At 54.7% G+C, this 22792-nt stretch overlaps 2 protein-coding genes across 6 annotated transcripts; one reads left to right on the top strand and one right to left on the bottom strand.

The window, feature by feature from the left end:
• The first annotated feature begins 1161 nt into the window (after nt 1-1161).
• Zdhhc8 (zDHHC palmitoyltransferase 8) lies at nt 1162-17384 on the top strand. 5 transcript variants are annotated; one of them, XM_078038740.1, is made up of 11 exons: nt 1169-2043; nt 9114-9235; nt 9376-9533; nt 9624-9796; nt 10022-10124; nt 10490-10581; nt 10754-10895; nt 11074-11194; nt 11266-11375; nt 12600-13600; nt 16397-17384. In XM_078038740.1, exons 1-11 carry the CDS (start codon nt 1940-1942, stop codon nt 16605-16607), a joined length of 2337 nt encoding a protein of 778 aa, XP_077894866.1. In that variant the 5' UTR covers nt 1169-1939; the 3' UTR covers nt 16608-17384. The 5 variants fall into 5 exon arrangements, with proteins under 5 accessions (XP_077894868.1, XP_077894867.1, XP_077894869.1 ...); XM_005334552.5 differs by lacking the exon at nt 16397-17384 and adding an exon at nt 14797-15976 and having other exon boundaries at nt 1173-2043; XM_078038741.1 differs by lacking the exon at nt 10022-10124 and having other exon boundaries at nt 1168-2043; nt 9624-9719.
• On the bottom strand, nt 15967-20289 carry Ccdc188 (coiled-coil domain containing 188). Its single transcript, XM_078038762.1, is given in 9 exon segments — nt 15967-18189; nt 18273-18322; nt 18631-18688; nt 18824-18888; nt 19003-19062; nt 19156-19212; nt 19283-19410; nt 19413-19605; nt 19756-20289. Coding segments are annotated over 9 exon segments (1332 nt in total). The 3' UTR covers nt 15967-18002.
• Nucleotides 20290-22792: the final 2503 nt, after the last annotated feature.

Genomic DNA, 22792 nt, shown 5'->3' with positions numbered 1-22792 from the left:
CCCTTGGACAGCATGAGGCTGAGAAGCAATACTAGTGAGTGAGGCCTGTTTCATCCTCATGGTGCCCAGCTTCCTCACTGCTGGCCCCATTGCTTGTCTGGCCCTGCAGGTAGAGTAAGTACTGAGGCTTACCTCACTGGGACCCCTCTGGACCCCTATCTGCCTGCTTAAATGTGTTAAGAGATCCAAACCTGTTTCTCCCTGTGACATGTTTGACATTTTTCTTCAGGGCTCTCCAGCAAGGGGGGGAGATGACTGTCCTTGGCACCCTGTATACAGAGTGGGTGTGGAGTCAGACCTGGACCTACAGGGCCTGGTGTGATATAGGTGTGTCACATAAGAAATTACTGTGAGGTTGGGGCCATTCCTAATGGAGGGCAGGGTCTGAGCTTTCTGTTCTGAGTGCAGAAGGGCAGAAACAGGTAAAGTCATGGGTTGAGTTGCTCTTCTGAGATGTGTTCCCATCCCTGAAGTTCCTTTTGAGACCACCTGAGAGCTGGGGCGGGGTGGTATCAGGTCTTTGCTCACCAGTGTGCAGGGATCCCTCTATCTCATTGTAGTCCCCATTAGTGCTGGGAGAACCCTCCCCCTTCCCCTGTACTGGGCCTTCTGGAGTGGAACATCCTGCAGAACAGAAGTTTAGGAGAAATCATTTCTGTTGGATAGCTAGCTGCATTAAGGCCCCTGGTCCTCTAACAGCCAGATCTTCCCTGAGGAGCTTATTAGGTGCTTCATAAGACTAACAAGGCAAAGATCCCAGGTTTGAGATGGTGTGACAGGGAGGAGGTAGCTGCTGGGTGCTGGGTCTTGGCTAGAGGATGAGGACCCTCCTGGGTCCCCATATGGGGAGGGCTGTAATAGGTTCCAGAGCAGAAGACATCCGGGGCATTTTGGAGTGGCCAGGACAGGACCTTGCTAGAGAGGCAATAGAACTACGAGGTCTCCACTCAGGCGCTAAGTGTGCTCTGCCAGGGAGTCCAGTGCAGTTGCCCAGACCACTTATACACGTCTCAGACGACCTCATCTAATGCCGGTCCACCTTAAGTGATAACTGCACTGGCACTGGAGGGTGGGATTTCCTGCGGGAGGTGGGCCTGCTCACCAGGCCTATCCCGATCCTGGGCAAGGTGATGGCGCCCCCCTGTGGGGCATCCAGCCTCTGGGAGGAGTCCCAGGGTCTCATACAAACACCCTTCCAAGCCTGCAACCTGGGCCAGGACGCGGAGGGGCCTATAGCCCCTGCTCGGTTCAGACCTGAAGAATGGCATTAGGGTTGTGAGATGGGGAAGGTTGATAAACGACACTGATGCCCCTGCAGTATCACAAAATCCACCCCACCCTCGTGACTGCCAGATGGCTCCAGATGAGGGGGCTGTCCCTGCCCAGGAATAGCATGTACCTGTGGCCATCAGCCTGCGCCAGGATGCACATGTGATTAGGAGAAGGAACTATTTAGGAAAGATCTGTACAAACAGGCCCAGGAGGAAACCGCACCGGGTAGGACCAGGGTCTCTGGCTTTCACGGAGGTTGCCACTCGTCCCGCAAAGTCTGCAGCGTACAACAACTGCGCTGAGCCCGAGGCAAGGAGTGACCCCGCCCCTCTGAAGGTCTGGGAGGTCCGAGGGCGGAGGGCACTTGCGTGGGGCTGCAGGAGGGCCGCGAAGGAGGCCAACGCACCGCCCCCGCTGGACGCCCCCCCCCCCCCGCGCCGGCCTCCATCCTCTGTAGCCGGGTCCACCTTAAGGGGCGCGCTGACATCAGTGCGCCGCCGCGCCCCGTGGGGTGGGATTTCCTCCTCCTCCTCCTCCTCCGCCGCCGCCGCCGCCGCCGCCGCCGCCGCGGGTTCTTCGCCGAGTCCAGCCCGCCCGACCCCGGCCCGACCCCGGCCGGCTCTGCCCGCCCGGCCCCGGGGAGGGATGCGGCGGCGCGGCGCCCAGGATGCCCCGCAGCCCCGGGACGCGCCTCAAACCCGCCAAGTACATCCCGGTGGCCACGGCCGCCGCGCTGTTGGTCGGCTCCAGCACCCTCTTCTTCGTGTTCACGTGAGTTGGCATTGCGTCCGTGTGCCCGGGTGGCAGTCAGGCCTGACATAGATTCTTGGGAATACAGAGGCAGCTACCGGGCTGGGTAGCTGGGCCGGGCAGGGGGCTGGAATCAGACGGGCTGGGCGGGGCGCGGGCTGTGAGCAAGGCGAGCCCCCACCCTGGCATAAGGGACCGCATCCCGGAATGCCGCGCGTTCTGGAACAGGTGAGCCACATGTGTGTGAGGACAGTGGTACTAATTGGGCATCTCAGAGTTGTGTCAGGCAGGCCCTGGGTGTGGCAGCAGCCTTTCCCTTTCACAAAGCTCAGGAGGGGATGCGGGCTGCCCAGAATTACTAGCCTTCCTTGCAAGCAGCCGTGGGTGCTTCTTGGGTCCCCTCCAGAATGCCACCCCAGGCCAGAGCCAAGTTATTCCCGCGTAGGTGTGGCCCGGTCTAGCTGCCACATGCTTACCCCATAGCTGCTGATGACCCTGGCCTGGTGGGGTCCTTTGCCCTCTGTTGGCCTTCCTCTTTGGAAGCTCTCAGTGGCCATTTGTGTTTGAGAGGCTAGGCTGGGCTGCACTCAGAGATAGATGTTTAAATAGCTCTGCTATGGGCTTCTCATAGGGGACACTAAGACCTTTGAGGCTAAGCCTCTAGTTATAGAGACAGAATCCCCTTGCTCACAGGGCCTCAGGTAGCTCCAGTTTCAACTTCTTCACCTCAGACATGCTGGCTTACAGCCTGGAGTGATCTGATGACCCCCCTCTGTTGTCCTGGGGTCACCCTAGGGATCTTTCAGGCATGAAGAGGGATTGCTGCGGACCCTTTCCACAAGTCCAAGCCCAGGTGGGCAGAGTGATGGCTTCTGAGTGTGAGTGAGCCTGGGATGGGCAGGAGTCAACCTACTGCTCTTTCACCTTTGTAAGAGCTGGGGTGGCAGCCCATGTGCATGGCGAGTCTGAATTGGGTGCTTGAGGAGGCGGGAGAGTACTTACCTGGAGGCTGGGGCTGCAGACTGCCAAGAATGTGTTTAAAAAAGGCCTGTGTGGACGGGCTTATTTCTGGCTCTGGAGAGTCAGGGTGTTCTTCTCACTCTGATGCTGCTGACTATGGGGCAGAGAGAGGTGGGTGGTGGGTGAGCTTGGGGACCCATTCCCTGGGGCTTCTGGGAGCATGGATCTCAGCTTGGTCTTGGCCTCCCAGGGACTGGGGTGGTGTGTCTGTCTCAAGTCTTATTACCCAAGTGCAATCCAATGTCTTTTCTTATAACTTAAGGTTCTCTATGGAGAACTTACGAAACGCAGGGGGAAAAAAGTTTTAAAGAAGTTAAAATTCATCCTCCAGCTCATGGAGACCACCCATCTCCTCATCCTCAGAGAGCTTCTCTGTGCCCTGGCCTCACCTCTATGGCACCCAGGCCATGCAATAGGAGTGCTTGTGAGTCACTCACCTGTGATTTCAGAGTCTGTTATGTGCTCTTTCCTGTGAATTGACCCAGCATAGGCCTTGAGCGCTGAGGCTGCTGCCATTCTGCATGCTGCTAGTACTTCCTTCCTCCGTTCTCAATGCTGGAGTTCTAGGGTCATGGACAATGGTGCTTTTGAGGTATCGGGTTCCCTTTGGAGGTAGCACTCCAATCTGTGTGTGGCCCACGCTGAACTCAGCTAGTCTGGGAGAACATGCAATATGTGTCTCAGTGGCAGGATGGAGACTCAGTGGTGGTATTGGGTCCCATTTGTAGGAACCATCTAGTGAGACCCAATGGCTTCACCTGTCCCTTGGCAACCTTGAGGCCATATTTCCTGGGCTAAATTGGGACTTTAACTTGCCCCACCCTAGCTCTTCTGGAATCCACTAGGTGGCTCAGTTTTTGAGAAGGGGTCTTTGTAGGGTAGGCCATGACAGTTCTGATTAGATGGAATACTAGGTAGGTCTGGTGGCCATGCTGAGTGGGTGTCCTTGGAATAGGCTTCAGTGCCTCCTTTGTGGCTTCCTCATGTCCAGTGGCTTCCTCATGCCTGGGCCCACTTTGGCTTCAGTGAGGGAATGGTTCCCTACCCTGCTCTCAGGATCTATATAGGGTTTCTATTTTCTTTTTTGCTCCTTGGACTTTACCAGATGGTGAATGGACCCCAGATCTCCTCTCTGCACTCAGTAATGTGAGTTGCCCCTTTCAGGGTAGATTCTATTTCCATACCAAGTGGGCCATGTTTCTGGTATCATGCAAGATCAGGGGTCTGAGGCCTGGAGGACTAGAGATCCCTTCCTTCAGCCAGCTCACCAAAGGCTGTGGGGCCAGTAGGACATTCAGACATCTTTCCAGGAGAGGCTGAGGTGTGGGAAGGATGCCCGATTGAGAGTGTACATATTTTGAGGTTGGAGTGTATGTTGTATGGCAGATTCTTAGAGCCCTCCAGGTGGGGTTTGTGTCCTCTGGGCTCCAAAGGACTTCTTACTATAGTGCAACACTAGGCTGGGTCAGGTACTTGGAGGGGTCCAAAAGCTTTCAGGGCAGTCCTCTGCTCTGCCTCTGTTCTGCCTCTCCCCAGAGTCACTTTGCAGAATGACAGGACACTATGCATTTCAGAGGACTAGGGCTGGGCGGTCTTATCTCTGAGGCATCTGAGTTGGTGTGGCTGGGCCTGAGCCCTCTCCATGTTGGAGGCTTAGTCCAAGATAGCAGATGGTCTAGGCCTGAGGGTTAAGGAGCTAGGTAGAAGAAGGGCTGATTGTGCCTTGTGGGGAAGAGCCTGAGGGTGGAAACTCAGTGTGAACTCCCCTGCCAGGACATGATGCATGTCACCAGGGACTTCCCTGCCCTCCTGAGCCTGTTTCTCCATCTGTCCAGGTGACTATAGGGATCAGACTGGTAGGTATAGATGCTTCATGATCCAGAGGCCCTGCTTGGAATGACCAGGGCAGACTGGAGTCCTGGCATTCCATGGGCCAGTACCACTCTCAAATGCAAACTGTTAATGAAGAACCTGATATAAAAGAAAATGTCTGAGTTAAAAATTTCCATTCTACATTTAGCTGTGGCAGACATTCTGCCTGTAAAGTTCCCCATCCCCCTTTACAGGGAGACTCTGCTAGCCTAGGCAGGACTTAAGACCTCCACCCTGGTGGGGCACACTGTAATGACTTGTGTCCTGGCTTATGTCCCTGCTATTCAGGAGGTAGGGTTGGAACTGGAGGAGTGCTTGGAACCTCAGAGCTAGGCCCTGTCCTGGTCCTCCATTTGGTCTACAGCATGGCTTGAGTCAACCAGAAGGGGGTCATAGGGAAGTTGTAGGCAGGATTCATGAAAGGCTAAATGCTCTGCCCATGGCCCAGGGGCCTGTGACCTGCCTGTCTCTTTCTGACCCTCCTGCAAACTCAGGTCTTGGGTTATGTCCTGCAGGGGAAGAGGGTGAATCCAGCTGGGGTCTCTGGAGCCAGGTATAGAAGGATCAGCATGGTACACATGAGGGGGAATATCCCCGGGGGCAGAGGATCCTCTCAAGCTTAGTGCTGGCACAAATATGGTTTGAACGCCCAGGAGAGCTCACATGTCCTCTTGTTTCCTCCTGTGTCTTTGTGTATCCTTGCATGTTCTTGTATGTCTTCCTGTGTCTTCACACATCTTTGCATGTCCTTGAGTGTCCTCATGTGTATTCACATTTGCCCTGTCCCACAGGGGAACAATGGAAAGCCCAGAGAGGCAGAGGGATTTGCCTGAGGCCTACAACAAGGGGCTACTGAGCTGAGGTTGGACAGAGCTGGGTGTAGGGGGAGGAGGGGTGTGTCTTTGCATGTGTGTGTTCATGTGTGCATATGCATATGCTTAGGCCTCTATTATTGAATGTGACCTCTGCTGGCATTTTTGCATTCATTCACCTGCACACAAGTGTGTGTGCCTGTGCATGTGTATGTTCTTGCATATACGTGTGTCTTGCTTGTGGATATATTTGTATGTGTTCATGCATATGTGCTTTTTTTTTTTTTGGTAAAAGAGTGGTTGTCTGTGATTATGGGCCTGTATATTTGTGTTTGTGCATGTGTACTTTGGAGCATGTTTGTGTGTGACACATGTATGTGTGTCTACATGTGTGTTCAAGTGTGTGTATGTGTCTGTGTATTCTCTTTGTCTCCTCCACCACTTAGCATGCATGCTTCCTAAGTTCTGGGATCTGCCAGGGCCATGATGGGTTAGCTAGTGGGCCTGTCCCCCTTAAGTGGGGTCTAGGTTCATGGGTCCCTGCAATAACACCTAGAGGGCGACAGGGGGGGACAAGTGCCTGGTCCTGGGCCTGAGTTAAGCCAAGGGGCTGGAGATAATAAGAGAATGGTGGCTTAGGTCTCAGAGAACTTGTGTGTCTCTTCAGTCCTTTCTGATACTCAGCTAAGGCCCCCCACTGGCCCTCCCAGACATTTGGCCAGGTGGTGCACACTGGACAGAGGCTACCCAGCATCTCAGTGCAAGCACTGCCCTATTAAGAGCACAAATTTCCAAACGTGACCGTATCATTGCACAGCTGCTGTCCACACCCCTTCCTCCTAGGGAATCTTACTCAAGTCAGCTGTCTAGCCCACCTGCCTTGAGGGGAAGAAATTGAGGCTCAAGGAAGTTCTAGTAGTATAGACTACCTGGCCAGCAGGGAACTCTGGACAGCTGAGGGGTTCAGGTCCTGCCTACACCAGGGGTGAGGGCACTCCCAAGACCAGTTCCAATTAGGGCCAAGGAACAGGTTGAAAACCCAGCTCAAATGCACACTGGTCCCAAGGCCTCAGATCCTCAGGTCCTTGTCTATAAAATGTGAGGACAGCAGCTTTCCCCTTCCTCACAGTTGAGAGAATGGGGATGTGCCATACAGGATGGGAAGCCATGGATACAAAGACAGAGCCCATGACTGGCCTCTTCATGTGTCCTTCCACCCTGGAGACCTGCCTGCTGCCTCTCCCCTACATCTATTCATCCATCTACCTCATCTTCAGCCAGCCCCTGGACTCTTTGGTCTCTTCCTTTTCCAGCGCAGGCCAACTCCACATGCTTAATGACATATTATCACTGTCTTGATTTTTGTTGTTGTTGGTACTAGGGATTGAACCTAAGGGTGTTCTACCACTGAGCCACATCTCTATCCCTTTTTTATTTTTAAGCTAGATTCTCACTACGTTGCCCCAGCTGATCTCAAACTTTCAATCTTCCTGCCTCAGCCTTTCAAGTCTCTGGGATTTCAGGCATGTACCACCATGCCTAGTGTTGTTTTGTATTTCTTAATAACTTTTTAATAAGGCATCCATATTTTCATTTCACACTGATTATGTAGTTAGCCCTTCCCAGAAAGTTCTGTAGGGATCTTGTTTGTGCCATCCAAGGGGGTACCTTACCTCTCCCTGGGCTGGACTGGTTCTCTCAGTGTGTCTCCCCTATTTGGCATCAGTTGGAGTATATGCCTTCCACCATGCCAGGCTGGCCATGCCTTAGGGCCTCACTGTTGCCTTGCTGAACAGCATTAGGTTGGTGGTCAAAGACATGTGTTAAGTGCCATCCGTATACCAGGCAGGGATGGGGAATATGAAAAGAAGGTGTATACGGGCGTCTGCATCCCAGACCACCAGGGTGGGGGTGAGAGACAGATCTTCCTGGCAGAGAGACCCTTGCAGCTGCAGATTAATGTACACACACTGTGTCCATGCTGGCTGTGGAGAAAGGGAAGGGGGTAACTGACAGCTCTTGGTCCTGTGGAGGACACTGCCGTGGGAAGCAGAATCTTTAAATAGCCTCTTGCTTTCCACTAAAAATAGTTCTGCTGCCATGGAGGTGGTTGTTGGGGCGGCAGAGCTGGCTCCTGGCCAAGGCAGGCGTGGGTGCACTAGCGTGGCTGATGTGAGCTGGGGTGGTGGGCAGGACTGTGGGCCCTATTTGTCTTGCTGGCAGCCACCATTGCTACATCCCTATAGTTAGGACTACGGTGGGGGAATCCCCACTGGCCCCTGACTCCAGAAAGGGCTCAAGTGCAGAATGGGGAAGGGAGTGTGTATCCCCTGTGTACCTGACCACTTGTCACAACAGCTGGGTGCAGGGGAAGCCGCAGAAAAACAATATGAGGGTCCAGGTGCTTTTTAGGACCTGAGAGGTGGCACTCAGGAACTTGCTGCAGGGTCAGGGTCAGGGGAATTGAGAACCAGTGGGTGTCCATGGAGGGGACTCTGGGCAGGCTCCTTGAGGATTGGAGCAGGTTCTCTTTAGGGAGATGTGCAAAACCCTTTCAAGAAAGCTGCAGAGAACCAAGTGTCCTGGAAGGCTTCTTGGAAGAGCGGAAAGACTTGGAGCTAAGTGCTGCAGGGTGGTAAGAGGTGGGAAGGGGTAGAGGCCTTGTGCTTTTCAAGTGTTTCGAAGTGTTCTGCATTGTTATCTGGGGAGCAAGGTGACAAACTGAGAAGAGGCTGCCAGTGGTGAGGGACAGGTTGCTGTGCCCCTCAGGGAAGAGCAGGGAGACTGTCCCTCCATATATGACTCATGTTTGTGGTTTTCATTACTCTAGAGTCTTCCTTGCGAGGGGTCTCTGCCAGGCTGGGGATAGGTTTAGGTGAGGCCTGAACTGACTGGAGCTACCCAGGCAGGTTACTGGCCTCTATACATCATAGCACCTGTGTGTTGTCTTATTTTCTGTCTTGGTGTTCACTTCCTTTCTGTGTCCCTCCAGGGAAGGGGAGGCAAGAAAAGTTGTGCCTGGGGTAAAAGGATGTTTGTAGTTTGGCTCTGGGCCACCCATCCTTAATGATGTAACCCCAGTCAAATGGGCCTCTCTGAGCCTCATTTCCCTCAACTGTGAGTTACGCTCCAGACAGCTACCCTGGGGTGTTGCCAGGTTGGAACTGGCATGGTGGGAGGACTACACACTGTACACGGTGTACAACAGCATCTGGTGGTTGAGCCAAGGAACAAAGGGCTGATGGGCAGGGGTCTCCCAGTAGATCTGCAGCTGGTGGCCTGATGGATCCAACCCGCACATATCAAATTTCCACATCTTATGGATCTGCCCTTTGCCTTTATACTGTACCCTACGTACTTAGCTCTCTTCCTGGCTTTCCATTGCAGGTGCCCATGGTTGACGAGAGCCGTGTCCCCAGCTGTTCCTGTCTACAATGGCATCATCTTCCTTTTTGTCCTGGCCAATTTCAGCATGGCCACCTTCATGGACCCTGGTGTCTTCCCCCGAGGTAGGGCTCATTTTCAGTGAAGTATGAGGGGCTGAATTGAGGGACTTAGTGGTTCCCCATAGATAGGCTGGGCAGGGGCTTTCCTGATAGGGAAGTCACTTTCCTGTTCCCTGCCACTCTGTCCATCTCCTGATCTGCAGCGGACGAGGACGAAGACAAAGAGGACGACTTCCGGGCCCCACTTTACAAGAATGTGGATGTGCGGGGCATCCAGGTCCGCATGAAATGGTGTGCTACATGCCACTTCTACCGCCCACCACGCTGCTCACATTGCAGTGTCTGTGACAACTGTGTCGAGGTGACTATCCCATTGCTCTGTGCTTCCCCAACCAGGCCTTGCACCTAATCTTCACCCCCCTATGTGCCCTGATGCACTGCCTCTGCCTAGGACTTTGACCATCACTGCCCTTGGGTCAACAATTGCATTGGGCGCCGGAACTACCGCTACTTCTTCCTGTTCCTGCTGTCACTCAGTGCACACATGGTGGGCGTCGTGGCCTTTGGCCTGGTCTACGTGCTGAACCATGCCGAGGGGTTGGGAGCTGCCCACACCACCATCACGTATCCTTGATCCTTGAGTGCCCCTCCCAAAGGCAGTGTAGGCCAGGGATGTGTGTCACAGGGGAAATTGAGAACCAAAGGGGTTGATCAGCTGCCTAGGGGACTCAGTGGGTGAGTTATTCTTAAATGGGCAGAGGAGGGTATTTGGACACAGGTACCTGCTCAGTGCCACTCTGATGGGGTCCACCCTGTCCTTGCCTGCAGCCATTGACCTTAACCAGTCAGCATGGCTGTCATGTGTGTGGCTGGACTCTTCTTCATTCCTGTCATCGGCCTCACTGGTTTCCACGTGGTGTTGGTTACTCGGGGGCGCACCACTAATGAGCAGGTGCAGATCTCACTGGGGCAGGGCCTTGGAAACCCTTGTGTGAGGTGTCTTGTGCAACTTTGGTGGGAGGGGTCGCAGGTGAGACCAATGCATGGGGATAGGTCACGGCTGTGCCTACCTGTCCCCCTGCATGCCCCATGCCTGTGGACACTGCAGTTACCAGCATCTGATGGCCTGTATATTCTACAACTCCCTATAGGGATATGCTGGGATGGCCTGGGTGAGGGTCACCCCTGGGCTGACTGCTCAAGCTGCTTTCCACAATCACCACTTCTGAGGAACCCCAGTTGCCCCTGCCTATCCCTCTGCCTACCCTGGCCTGTACCCTGGGTGGCCAGGCTGGCTAAGGGGTCCCGTGTCCACAGGTGACTGGGAAGTTTCGCGGGGGTGTGAACCCCTTCACCAGAGGCTGCTATGGGAACGTGGAGCACGTGCTATGCAGCCCCTTGGCACCCCGGTGAGGCCCGGCCTGGGCAGGGGGGTGAGGTAGCTTGTGCTGGGTGCAGGGTGGGCAGCCTTGAACCCTTAGCCTGGTATCTTTCTGCACTTTCCAGGTGGGGTTGGTCCTGCCTTTGGTGTGTGTTCATAGCCAGGTTGTTTGGCTGCTGATTCCTCTGTTCCTGGTGCAGGTACATGGTGGAATCACCCCGGTTGCCACTCTCAGTGAGCCTGAAGCCACCCTTCCTTCGGCCTGAACTCCTGGAGAGAGCTGCACCGCTCAAGGTCAAGCTTAGTGACAATGGGCTGAAGGCAGGACTGGGCCGCAGCAAGGTGGGGGCCTGGGCTGGGAAGGAGGAGGGGATGGGAATCAGACCCTTAGAGTAAGCAGGTGGAAGGAGGAGGAATTGGGAGAATTATGGGGAAGGGTCCCACCACTCCAGGAAGGAATCCTCAGTTAAGCCCCACCCCCTATCCAAGCCCCACATACCACTGAGCCCATCCCTCCCAGTCTAAGGGCAGTCTGGACCGGCTGGATGAAAAGCCACTGGATCTGGGGCCACCACTGCCCCCCAAGATAGAGGCCAGCACCTTTGGAGGTGACCTGAAGACCCCACGGCCTGGCAGTGCTGGTGAGGTTGGACAGCCAGATTGGGGGAGGGACATGGACTGGCCCCAGCCTGACATTGGTCCCTTTCCCCAGAGAGTGCCCTGTCAGTGCAGAGGACCAGCCCTCCGACACCTGCCATGTACAAATTCCGGCCAGCTTTCCCCACGGGTCCCAAGGCGCCATTCTGTGGGCCTAGCGAGCAGGTGAGGAGACCAGGCCATGCTCCTGGAGAGTCCCCACTCACAGAGGGCCATGTGCATGCCAGTGGGACCCTACCCGGTTGGGACCCTGAACTGGGGTCAATTGGAGGGATACAGGGTGAGATATTCTGGGAGGGCTGATTCTAGTGGTCCTAAGCCTGGAATCTCTATCTCTTGGCTGGCATTGCCGTTAGGCCAGATGAGAGGCTGCCCCCAGGAGCAGTGTGTGCCAAGATGACTTGGAGTTTCACCATTAGCGAAACTTAAGGCCCATGGGAAGCCTTCAGAAGAACTTGAGATTTCTTTGAGAAAACCCATTTATTTTCTCCAAGTTCAGTACTCTGCTGTCCTGCTTTCAGAATAACCCAGAGCCCTGAGTTTTCTCAGGGCTGCCATCCCTCCTTGAGGTCTAGCCTTAGAGGCAGCCCTGAGTCCAGGCCCCATTCATCTAGACCAGCTTCATCCCTTAGGATTCACATCCTGTTCCACCTCCATTTTAGGGATTGATAGCTGGGGCAGTGAGTCTGGGCTTTCCTAGATGAGGGTCCATTTCTGGTGGGTATGCAGTGACCCTGTCCACCTGGAAGATGGTCAGCCCTGGTTGCTAATGGGGGTATTCTAGGTTCATTCCCTGCTTTACTTCTTTCCCAGGACTGACCTGGATCCTTCAGCCTATTGAAGGTTCAGTTTAGTTGGCTAAGTGCACCAAGGCCATATTTCACCCTCACCACCTTTAGGATTTGAGGTTCCTTGGGCTACTCTTCAGCCTAAGTCAGCTGTCCCACAGAGACTGAAAGAGACCCCTCTTTTCTGTGGCCATGGCTGCCCTGAGAAGGTGGACTCCCTTGCTGGGTAGACTCTGAGGGCACTACTCTGGCCTAGAGTAGTGGAGTTCCCGCTTCTTTGCTGCCTAGAGTCAGTGTTAACCTGGGTGTTGCCCATGCAGCCCTTTCTCACCTGGGGCTGGTGGGCAGTGGCAGGCCCCACACAGTCTTCCCTCTGAGGCCTCTGTCCTGCCTCCATTCTGTTCCAAATTCCTTCCATGGTTGGCATGAGAGAGGTGGGCATAGTCAGAAAACAGGGAGCATCTTCTACTATGTGTTGGTGGCATCTGCCATGGCCTATGTCACCAGCATTACAGTCTACATTACATGGGCACAGAGTACCTGGTGGCTACAGGCTGGGGGTGTGATTGGGTAGGGGTGAGAGTGCTCTCTTTCTCCATAGGTTCAAGGCCCTGACTCCCTGACTATAGGGGATGACAGCACCCACAGCCTGGACTTTGTGTCTGAGCCCAGCCTGGACCTCCCAGACCATGGGCCCAGTGGCCTGCACTCAACCTACCCACCGTCCCCACCACTCAGTGCCACTGATGCCTTCTCAGGCGCTTTGCGCTCTCTGAGCCTCAAGGCTGCCAGCCGGCGGGGTGGGGACCATGTAGCTCTGCAGCCCCTGCGTTCTGAGGGTGGTCCTCCCACACCCCACCGGAGCATCTTTGCTCCCCATGCATTACCCAACCGAAATGGCAGCCTGTCCTATGATAGCCTGCTTAACCCTGGCTCACCTAGTGGCCACACATGCCCAGCACACCCCTCTGTTGGTGTAGCTGGCTACCGCTCACCCTATCTACACCCTGGGGCAGCAGGTGACCCACCACGGCCCCCACCCCGCAGCTTTAGTCCCGTGCTGGGTCCCCGGCCTCGGGAGCCCTCACCAGTACGCTATGACAACCTGTCGAGGACCATCATGGCCTCCATCCAGGAGCGCAAGGACAGGGAGGAGCGTGAGCGGCTGCTGCGCTCCCAGGCCGACTCACTCTTTGGTGACTCTGGAGTCTATGACACACCCAGCTCTTACAGCCTGCAGCAGGCCAGTGTGCTGTCTGAGGGTCCTCGTGGCTCTGTGTTGCGCTATGGCTCCAGAGATGACCTTGTGGCTGGGCCTGGCTTTGGTGGTGCCCGCAACCCTGCCTTGCAGACATCACTGTCTTCACTATCAAGCTCTGTGAGCCGGGCACCACGGACATCCTCCTCCTCCCTGCAGGCCGACCAGGCCAACAACAACGCCCCTGGGCCCCGGCCTGGAAGTGGCTCACACAGGTCGCCTGTGCGTCAGGGTCTACCCTCCCCGCCTGGCACTCCCTGCTCGCCCTCCTACATGGGCCCCAAAGCTGTCGCCTTCATCCATACGGACCTCCCGGAACGGCCACCCTCGCTGGCTGTGCAGAGGTGGGTGTCCAGAGGTGTGGGTGGGTTTCCCAGTGCAGGGCAGCCATCCAACCACCTGCAGGGCTCCTCTTGGCCCAGTACTCAAGGGTTGTCCTGGAGCCCTTTGGTTGCCTGCTGGGATGGGACAAGGAGGGTGGGCCTCATCCTGCCTTGAAGACTTCTGTTATCCATGTGAGAGTGGCTCGGTTCTGAGGATGCCCTGGGCATGCTTCATATGTAGGAGCAGGAAGATTTGTACCCTGAGATCAACATGTCACATTCTCCCAGAGCTGATGCAGGCTCAAAATGTGGAAGGGCAATTGGGCACTGGTACCTTTTTTTTTCTGGAACTAGTACCATGTGGCTGCATGGGTTTCCTTTGGGCCATGGGCTCTGACCTTCCTCAGTCTGTTTGGCACTCTCCCTGGGCCTGTCTCCATTTCACTATAAGGAGATGTCCCCCAGTCTCTGCCTCTGGGACATCTCCTTATAGTGAAATGTGCCACCTCGGGCACATAGTCCCTGGAACAGATGCTTCTCTGTTTATAGAAAGACTGGCTATAGGCTTCTGGTGGGTTGGTAATTGGTTCTGCCTCATAGAGCCAGGTCCAAGTAGGAGAGCTGAGCCTTGTTTGGGTCCAGTTCTCATGTTGGGTAGGTCACAGAACTGCTGTGTCCAGGTCCTGAGAGCTCAGGCTCAGTTGTTTCAGATTGGCAGATGAGGCCCCAAGGGGAGAATTTTTTATCCAGGCCACTTGGCCACAAAGGAGCTGGGAGCCCAGTCACCAGTGGTCTTGCCCTGACCTGGCCTTCACTACTTAAACATTCCTGCCTTTAGGAATGTTTAAGTAGTGAAGTCAGAAACACCATGGTCAGCACTGGCCAGGCCAGGTGGCAGGAGAACAGCCCTTCATTTTTCTGACCCGGTGGTGGCTTTCCCAGCTCAGGGCACCATAACATGGGCAGGACCTAGAACTCCAGTTTGATGTCCACCTGCCTGCCCTGTTCCCTGGTCATTGCCAGCTGGGAGGTGTTGAGGCAATCAGGAGGATGATAGCAGTTCTGACATCTGTTTGTCCTTCCTGTGATGGCACAAACCCTCTTTGAGGAAGGGGCCAGGACAGAGGGCTCCAGTCCATGTCTGCGTGTCCTGTCACCCCACCATCCTGTGTTCACCGTGTGTGTATGTATGTGTGTGTGTGCTTGTTTTAATGCAGAGACCACCCTCAGCTGAAGACCCCCCCAAGTAAGCTTAACGGGCAGTCCCCAGGCTTGACCCGACTGGGGCCTGCTGCAGGTCCTCTGGGACCCTCCGCCAGCCCTGCCCGGCACACGCTGGTTAAGAAGGTTTCCGGCGTGGGTGGGACTACCTACGAGATCTCGGTTTGAGAACTGACCGCCACCCGTCTGCTGTGGTGCCATGGGGACCAGGACCCCATAGTGGCTCTCCCCATCCCCACCGACTTCTCTACCCCAGAGAAAGGAGGCCGCCCAAGCCTGGTGTGGATCAGCAGGAGAGAGCCACGCCTCCACAAGCTTGTCCCTGCACCCTCTGCCTGTCCATCCACTCATCTGCTCATGGGGAAGACAGGATCTTGAGCAGTTTGTGCCAGGCTGCAGGCCCTGTGTTTCTGTTCTTGATGGGGCAGTGAGGGGGACCCAGGCTGCCTCCTCCCTTGGCCAAGCTCAACAACATCACTCTGTCATGCTCCCTGGCTAGTCTCCAACAATCCCATGGGTTTACCTCCTCCTCTTTCAGAGGGTGCCTGGGGCCCTGCCCTCCCAGCTGCTCCTAACATGTTGCCTTTCACTAACCCAGCTGGCAGCTTGTAGCTTGGCAAGGCCGATGCTTCTGCAGTCCTGGTCTACTCTGGGTTTTGACGGATGGATGGACAGATGGACAGCCAGCCAGCTGTGGCACGGGCCCTAGCTCTGTGCATTTTGTCTTGCCTGGCCAGTGGGCTTGTGTCCCTGTGTCTGTGTGCTGTGCCGCCGTGCCACGTCTGATGTGTTAGTGCTCGGCCGCCGCTGTCCCTTTCATTGAAGCCTTAACTTCTGCTTTATGCTCTTGTGGGAGGCGACGGGGGTGGGGGGGCAGAGAAAATAATGGGATCAGGCACAGGGGTTACACACAACCCCAGGAGGCCAGTGAGACCTGGATCACCCTCCTCCCTGCCAAACTGGAGAATCCCCACCCTAAATCATACGCAGTCCTTGGCTCTAACCCGGCCGGTCCCATTGGAAAGCACATTGGGGAAGGGGGGACCAGTTCTTCCCCTGGTGTCAGGGACCTGAGAGTAAGCACATGGCAGCGTCAGCTTGCGTTGTGTCTGTTTTATGTTTTTATATCTACATCTATATATCTATAATTTTATTAAAAAAAGAACTTAAGAGTCATTTTGATCTTTTACTTGGGCAAGGTCAGGGCTGTGGGTGCAGGGGCCCCAGGGGGTAGCTGATTGGCTCAGGTAGCACATTCTTTGTGTGCATTTCTGCTGATGAAGCCGAGTCAGGTGAGAACTGGCATCTGTCCTGGAGGATCGATCCTAGGGCTTGAGGGAGTTGGAATGGGGTGCACAGTGGGGCCACTTGCTGGCTTGGATAAAGGTTGAACTTCAAGGCAGTCACTTTTGTCTGCCATATGCTAGAGATGGGATTGGGGAGTTCCAGGAATCAACAACTTTTCAGGACTGGGGCAGACCCAGTGTAGGAGCACTGGGGAGGCTCAGGGACCCAAAGGGAGGTTCCCTGAGCCTTGGACCCCTAAGCTGACCTCCACCCTTTCTGCTTCTCTCTCACGGATGCCGTGGCCCACAGGGGGCGAATAGGCACCTGTAGCCGTGGATGGGGGCAGCGTGGCCAGCCCAGGGGGACCCCTGGCCTGCACCTGTGCCATCTTGGCCTCCCTGAGGACCGCCCTCCACTGCGGGCCCCCTGGAGCCAGGCTGCTGGGGCACCCCCTCGTGGGACCATGTGCCGCCTACACTCGGCAGCCTCCAGCCTTTTCCCCAGCCTCTCGGGACCCTAGTGGGATGCAAGTGGGCAGCTCTGGGGCCCTGGACAGCCCAACTGGAGAAGCAGGAAGCCAGGCTGCCATGGACCCTGGGGTGGGGCTGGGTATGGACTGTGGGTCCTGTCTCTACCAGCTACATCTTGACTGACTCAAGACTACCAGGGCCTGTGACCCTGTGTCCAGGTGACCTCAGGAAGTCCTCCACCTGCTGCAGGGGGTCCAGTACCCCATTGAGGGTGGCCCTGGAGTTGCTGTGACCAGCATGACATTCACCCCAGCCTCCCTATCCTACCAAGCACTTTAGACTAAGCCACTTCCTCCTGGGGAGCCTGGGCCTCTGTGGGTTGGGCTGGGGAGGGGGTCTCAGGTTTCCCCTGCCAGTTACTATAGTCCCTCTACCCTGCCTCTCCAGAACATAAACAGATGCCTTAATTTCCTAGAGCCACCAGCCTGGTGAGCCCTGGGATCCCAGCCCATCCAGCTGGGCCCCTTGCCTGCCCACCGGATTTCCATCAGTATCTCTGCTCTGGCTCCACCTGGTCTGTCTGCATCCAGGGATGAGTGATCCATGGTCCACAGTCCTGCAATCTCTGAGCCTGCTGGACCTGGTTGTCCTCCAGAGGCAGAGCAGGATGACCCTCCTGTGCAGGGTCCTTGTCCCAGGATCCACCCTGGGCACTGGCTCTATTCTCCCATTTTGGGACAAGAAAACCACAAAGCTATTCTCTATTGTTCTAAGGGATACTTCCTCCATTTAAATTCCCCCAATAAAATTTTTGGTGTTTACCTCCATGGCTCTGTCCACCAATGTGGTTCCCCTGTCTGAGCCTTGGGCAGTGCCAGGAAGCTGGACTGGGTTGAAGAGTGGAGTGGGGTGGTAGGGGAATGGTGGGTAATGGGAACACTACGAGGTCAGTTGAGTCAGCAGACTCAGGGATTCAAGCATGACCTCTGAGGTACCTGGGAGGGCTTGAACCATGGACCCCTGGTTCTCACTGTGCAGATACCTTTCAGGGGAAACCATCATTGTTGGGGTGGAGGGCAGCAATATGGGACATGGGAGTCAACACTGATGCTTGCGGTTGAGGCAGGGATCCTGCCCTGAAGGACCCCTCCCCACCACTGCCAGATTGACAGGGCTCCTTGGGATAGGTTGCTTTAGGAAGCACCAAAATGCCCCTTCCACACTGTTTCCATGGAAACAAGCTCACACACCAAGCATGTCACGACTATATGTCCAGCCGCAGGCCCAGCCCTCAGGACAGACCCTGCCTCCACCCTTCTCCGCAGCTCCTGGCAGGGACGGTGTGCAGCAGTGCTGTGGCCAGGGGCTGACGGGGCCAGTGGGCACCCAGGGCAGCGCCGGTGGCCGCCTGGCCTCCTCCTCGCTGGGGCCGCTGGGCCTCCGGCCTAGAAGGGCAGGAAGTCGTCCACCTCGAGGCGCAGGAAGGGGCCCAGTAGGGCCCGGAGCTTCCAGACGGCGGCTCGGCTCATCAGGGGCGGCACTAGCCCCTCGAAGGGTGCGGGGTCCACCACGTACACGTAGGCAGCGGTGCAGGCCAGCAGGGCGCCCAGTAGCAGCCTCAGGGCCAGCAGCCTGCGGGTGGTGGTGGTCAGGGGCAGGGGGTGCCCACAGGGACATTCCCAGGGGGACTGGGCTCTGCCTGCAAAGTGACCTACCAGAGCTGGCCCTTGAGGCCCTCGGAACATTCCAGCTGTGGCCTCCCTTTCTGTTGGGGAGGGGGCTGGGTCAGAGCCTGCCTTGAGAGCTATGGCAGAGGGTGGGGGTCCCTGACTCTGGAGGACCCACAATAGACAGGGATTTCAATATAGTCAACCCAGTTGTGCCCCTGCCCCATCCCTCCCGCAGGGGCCACCTTCTGCAACTACTTTCCAGGATGACTCTGGTCACCTGGTTCCTCAGGAGGATCCCACCTTGGGGCCTGCTGTCAAGATCCCATTTCTCCACCTCCCCCCCAAGAAGTACCCCTGGGCCAGGTCTCCAAACTGGAAGAGTGGCCTGGGGTGGGGAGCTCACCTCTGTGCACTCCATCTGTTGCTCCTTCCTGGCCTGGGTGCGGCACTGGGCCCGCTCCCTGGGGGGCCGCACTGTCAGGACCATGTGCCCTTCACCCCATACTTGTGCCACCCCATACTGTGGAACTGGGGGATCAAACATTGATCCACCCCATCCCGACCTGGTTCAGTCAGGCCCTGGTCCCCTACGTCACCCCAGAATCTCCAGCTGAATGTCCTCCATCTGCTCTAGCACGCCCCGGATGTCCTTCTTGAGGTTCTGGGGGACAGAAGAGGTAAGACAGATCTTCCACCCTGACTACCTGCTGCCCTCCCCTGCCTCTCACCACCACCTAACTCCTGCCCTGCCCTCCTTATCCTCCTGGGGACTTACCAGGAGCCCAGTGGCCTGGTTGTTCAGAGCCATGTGTACCTCGGCCACACCGTCCCATACCTGGGAGCAGAAAAGTCTGTATTATGTTCAAGGAACAGGATCTACCAGTGGGGATCCCCTCATACCCTCTCCCACTCTGGTCTGGGTGAGCACCTCCGTGATGGCCATCTTCTTCCTCTCAAAGGACAGTCGTATTTGTTGTAGCTCGTTCTGGATGAGGAGAGACAGTATGGGCACGGGAACCCCCTCTCTGGGCCCAGGTCCCTACTGCCAAGCCCACCTGAGACTGCCGAACGAAGGCCTCCTCCCCCTGGCACAGCTCCCGCCGTAGCAGCTGAACAGGTGTCCTGTCCTCCAGGGGCCGGGTGCTGGCTGATTCAGGGGACTACGGGAGAGCCTCTAGATCAGCCCAAGGCTGTGGGCAATATCTGCAGCCCTGGGCAGCTGGGGGGGATGCTGCTGTGCAGGGTCACAGGGCTGCACACTTGTTCTCACCCAGGCCAAGGCTGTGCAACTTGAGTGCTCTGGACACAGGGGCAGGAACTGCTGTCCTGGACCCAGGAGGACCCCCAGCTGCTCCCGAAGGTCCTGGTTCTGCCTTTTCTGGAGTTGGGAGACAGAGAGATGGGGTCATCTATCATGACTGCTTTTCAGGTGGGAAACTGAGGCAGGGTCTGGAACTTTGAGGTGAGGTAAAGGCCTGGGCAGCTAGGATCAGCCTGGAGCCCATCCAGCTGGTAGCTTTGTACTTACCAGGCTGTGGTTCTCCTGCTCCAGCTGGAGAAAGGATTGTTCTGCAGACCCCAGCGGCCCGCTCTGGAGCTGAGAGGGGGCTACTCTGGGTGAGGCTGGGACCCCTCTTCCCAATGGAAGGCTTGGACATGGGCAGGGTCTAGGCCCCGTACAGGGGGATCCCCCCTGCCTGAATGGCCCCTGCTCTTGCCCTTGGTGCAGGGGCCAGCCCCACCCCAGTTCTGCCTCCATTTCTCTTTGTCTTGGCCCTACTGGCTCTCTCATTCTCTGCCACTGCATCTCTCCTTCTTCACTTGAAAGAAAGACCCTGGTTGCCTCACCCCCCACCCTGGGCTCCCTGCCCCCTGACCCCGGGGCTGGAAAAGTCCTCACAGACTCCAGTGAGTGAGTGGAGGGGATGGGAACCAGACAGGGCCACCTTACAAATCCCTGGCAGGGCTGATCCAAGCATCCTCCGTGGCTGCCCGAGGCTGGGGCTGGGGGACACTGGGAGTGGGAGTGGCCACATGGTCCCAGAGTTTTTGGCCCCTCCATCCCTCCCTGTGACCCCTTCCTGACCCCAGGTCCAGGCTCTGGCCTGGCTGACCTGCCACCCTCTTACTGAGGGTACTTTGGGTGTCACTCTGGCTCACAGGTTTGCCTGGGTGACAGTCACAAAGGCCTAGGTACAGCCAGGGAGGTCATAATGGGAGAGCTGGGGCTGGAGCCAGGCCCTGGGGGCCCCTCCCACCACAGCACTGCCCTCACTGCCCCTGAGTTCCTATGACCCATGTCCTTCTCTTCTTTGTTTTCCTCCTTCATTCTGTGGAAGTTCCTCAGTGAACATCCCCAGGAAGCTGGTTCAGAAAAATCCTGAGTCCTGGATGAAACCAAGTTGGTAGAAATGGCCACTGATATCGCTTCCCCCAGGATCCTGGCCACTCTGCAATGTATCCCAGCCAGGTCCAGATCCTGGAAGGAGGGTGACATAGCCCACTAAAACCCCCAAAGAACCTGCTTAAATCAGGTTAAATCATGAGTGTTTTCATTTCTAAGTTTTGGAGTAGTCTATCATATGAGAACAGATAATCATGAGGTACCTCAGAGGTCTATAAGCCTCTTAATCTGGCTTCTTGCTTGCTGGATGTTAGTCTGGGGAGAGAATTAGATCCTAAGGCATCCACTGCCACCTCCACCCTGGGAGCTCAAGGACAGAAAGTAAGGTCCTTAGTGCTGCTAAGGAATCTCTGGAGCCTTCTCTGACCTCTGAGACCCTAGGATTTCATGCTTATTGAGAGTATCTTATTGTTCATGGCACTGGGCACTTGGTAGGCACATGCCATATTTTTATTCTTTAGTTTTTGCAGTGCTGGAGCTAGAGCTCAGGTCTTTATGCATGCTAGGCAAACACTCTACCAATGAGCTACATTCCCAGCCTGGCATGTTCCATCTTGAGACTTAGTATTTTATTAATAAAATCTTTTCTGCTTTTCCTGTCCTTAAAAAAAAAGCTCCCAATAGTTAGATATTGGGCCTTTTTATTGATTTTATGTTTTATTTACTTTTTAAAATTTGTCTTTGTTATTTGTAGATTTCCTTGAGTCTTAATACTCTCTTTATATACAGTTAGGATCACTTAGTGATAAAAATGTATTCTGAGAAAGTTATCATTAGGCAATTTGGTTGTCAAATATCATAAAGTGAACTTACACAAACCTAGATAGAATAGCCTCCTATGCCAAAGCTATATAGTACCTAATGTATGACACAGCTTTCTGCTCCTAGGGCCATAATGAACAAAACAACATGAGATTAAATCAAGCACAAGAGAAAATGATGCAAACAAGAGGCACAATAAACATGAGATGTTTGAGGGCTGCTACTGGCATAACAAGAGTGTGTTATTTTACAATAAACTTTTTTTTTTACAAGTAGAAGGAGTACACTATAAACTAACAATATGGGCTAGAGTTGTGGCTCAGCAGTAGAGCACTCACCTTGCATGTACAGGACCCTGGGTTCAATCCTTAGCACCACATAAAAATAAATAAATGAAATAAAGGTATTGTGTCCAACTACAACTAAAAAATAAATAAAAAATAAATAAATAAAATAAAATAACAACAAAAGTGTAGTATAGTAAATTTATAAACCAATAACATAGTTATTTATTATCTCATCCAGTACCTCATGATATGTGCTGGACTTTTATACAACTGAAAGTGCAGTAGGTTTGTTTACACCAGTATCACCTCAAACATGTGATGATGTGCTATGATGTCATGAGGGCTACAACATTATTAGTTGATAGGGAAATTTCAGATCTCTATTATAATCTCCCCCCCCCAGTGCTGGGGATCAAACCCAGGACCTTGCAAATACGAGGCAAGCACTCTATCACTATAACCCCAGCTCTCTCCCTTACAATCTTATGAGACCCATCATCCTAAATGTGGTCTGTTGTTGACCAAAATGCTGTTATGTAGTCCACAACTGTGTATCTATGGTTTAAAAAAACGTTCTTTGAATTTCAGCAGTCATATTTTAAACTGTGGTTGTCTCTATTGCACCTTGGATGCCTCCTATTCTTTTCTCAGAACATCCTAGTCTCTTTTAGGGATTCACTGGATTTTGAGGGGAAGGAGCATCTTTTGCCAACTGTTTTCTGTCTTCACTTTTTGGTTCTTCTCCCTTTGCCCCTTTGTGTTTGGTCTTCGGACTTCCCATTAGATGCTGTCCTCCATTATCTGACTTTTCTTTCTTTTATTGTCCCTGTTTATAAGGAAGGCTGGAAAGAGCCAGCAGGTACTTTCCTCTCCCCATTAACTGTAGGAAGCTACGGGGTGGGGGGAGTAGTTGAGCTCCTGGGAGGAAGGCCTCCTGCACCAGCTCATGTCTTCCTGCTTCAGCTCTGAGGTCTGAAGTGGAGAATAAATTTGGGGGTTTGCCTGGGTAGCTCTCGTTGACACCTGAGGTTCTACTGTAACTATTAAAGGAGTACTACATTGCACAAGCCAGCCCCAAACAACCTAATTTTCTACCCTTCCCTGGTTTCCAC

Source organism: Ictidomys tridecemlineatus, chromosome 2, assembly GCF_052094955.1.
Source record: "Ictidomys tridecemlineatus isolate mIctTri1 chromosome 2, mIctTri1.hap1, whole genome shotgun sequence".
In the NCBI taxonomy this organism is placed as follows: domain Eukaryota; kingdom Metazoa; phylum Chordata; class Mammalia; order Rodentia; family Sciuridae; genus Ictidomys; species Ictidomys tridecemlineatus.
The sequence above is the reverse complement of the archived record's forward strand: the minus strand, read 5'-3'. Positions and strand labels throughout refer to the sequence as shown.

Coding starts and splice junctions, on each gene's coding strand:
- Zdhhc8 (XM_078038740.1), top strand. CDS start 1,940: ATGCCCCGCAGCCCCGGGACGCGCCTCAAACCCGCCAAGTACATCCCG. Junction 9,236..9,375: donor CCCTGGTGTCTTCCCCCGAG/GTAGGGCTCATT, acceptor CCTGATCTGCAG/CGGACGAGGACGAAGACAAA. Junction 10,896..11,073: donor CAGGACTGGGCCGCAGCAAG/GTGGGGGCCTGG, acceptor CATCCCTCCCAG/TCTAAGGGCAGTCTGGACCG.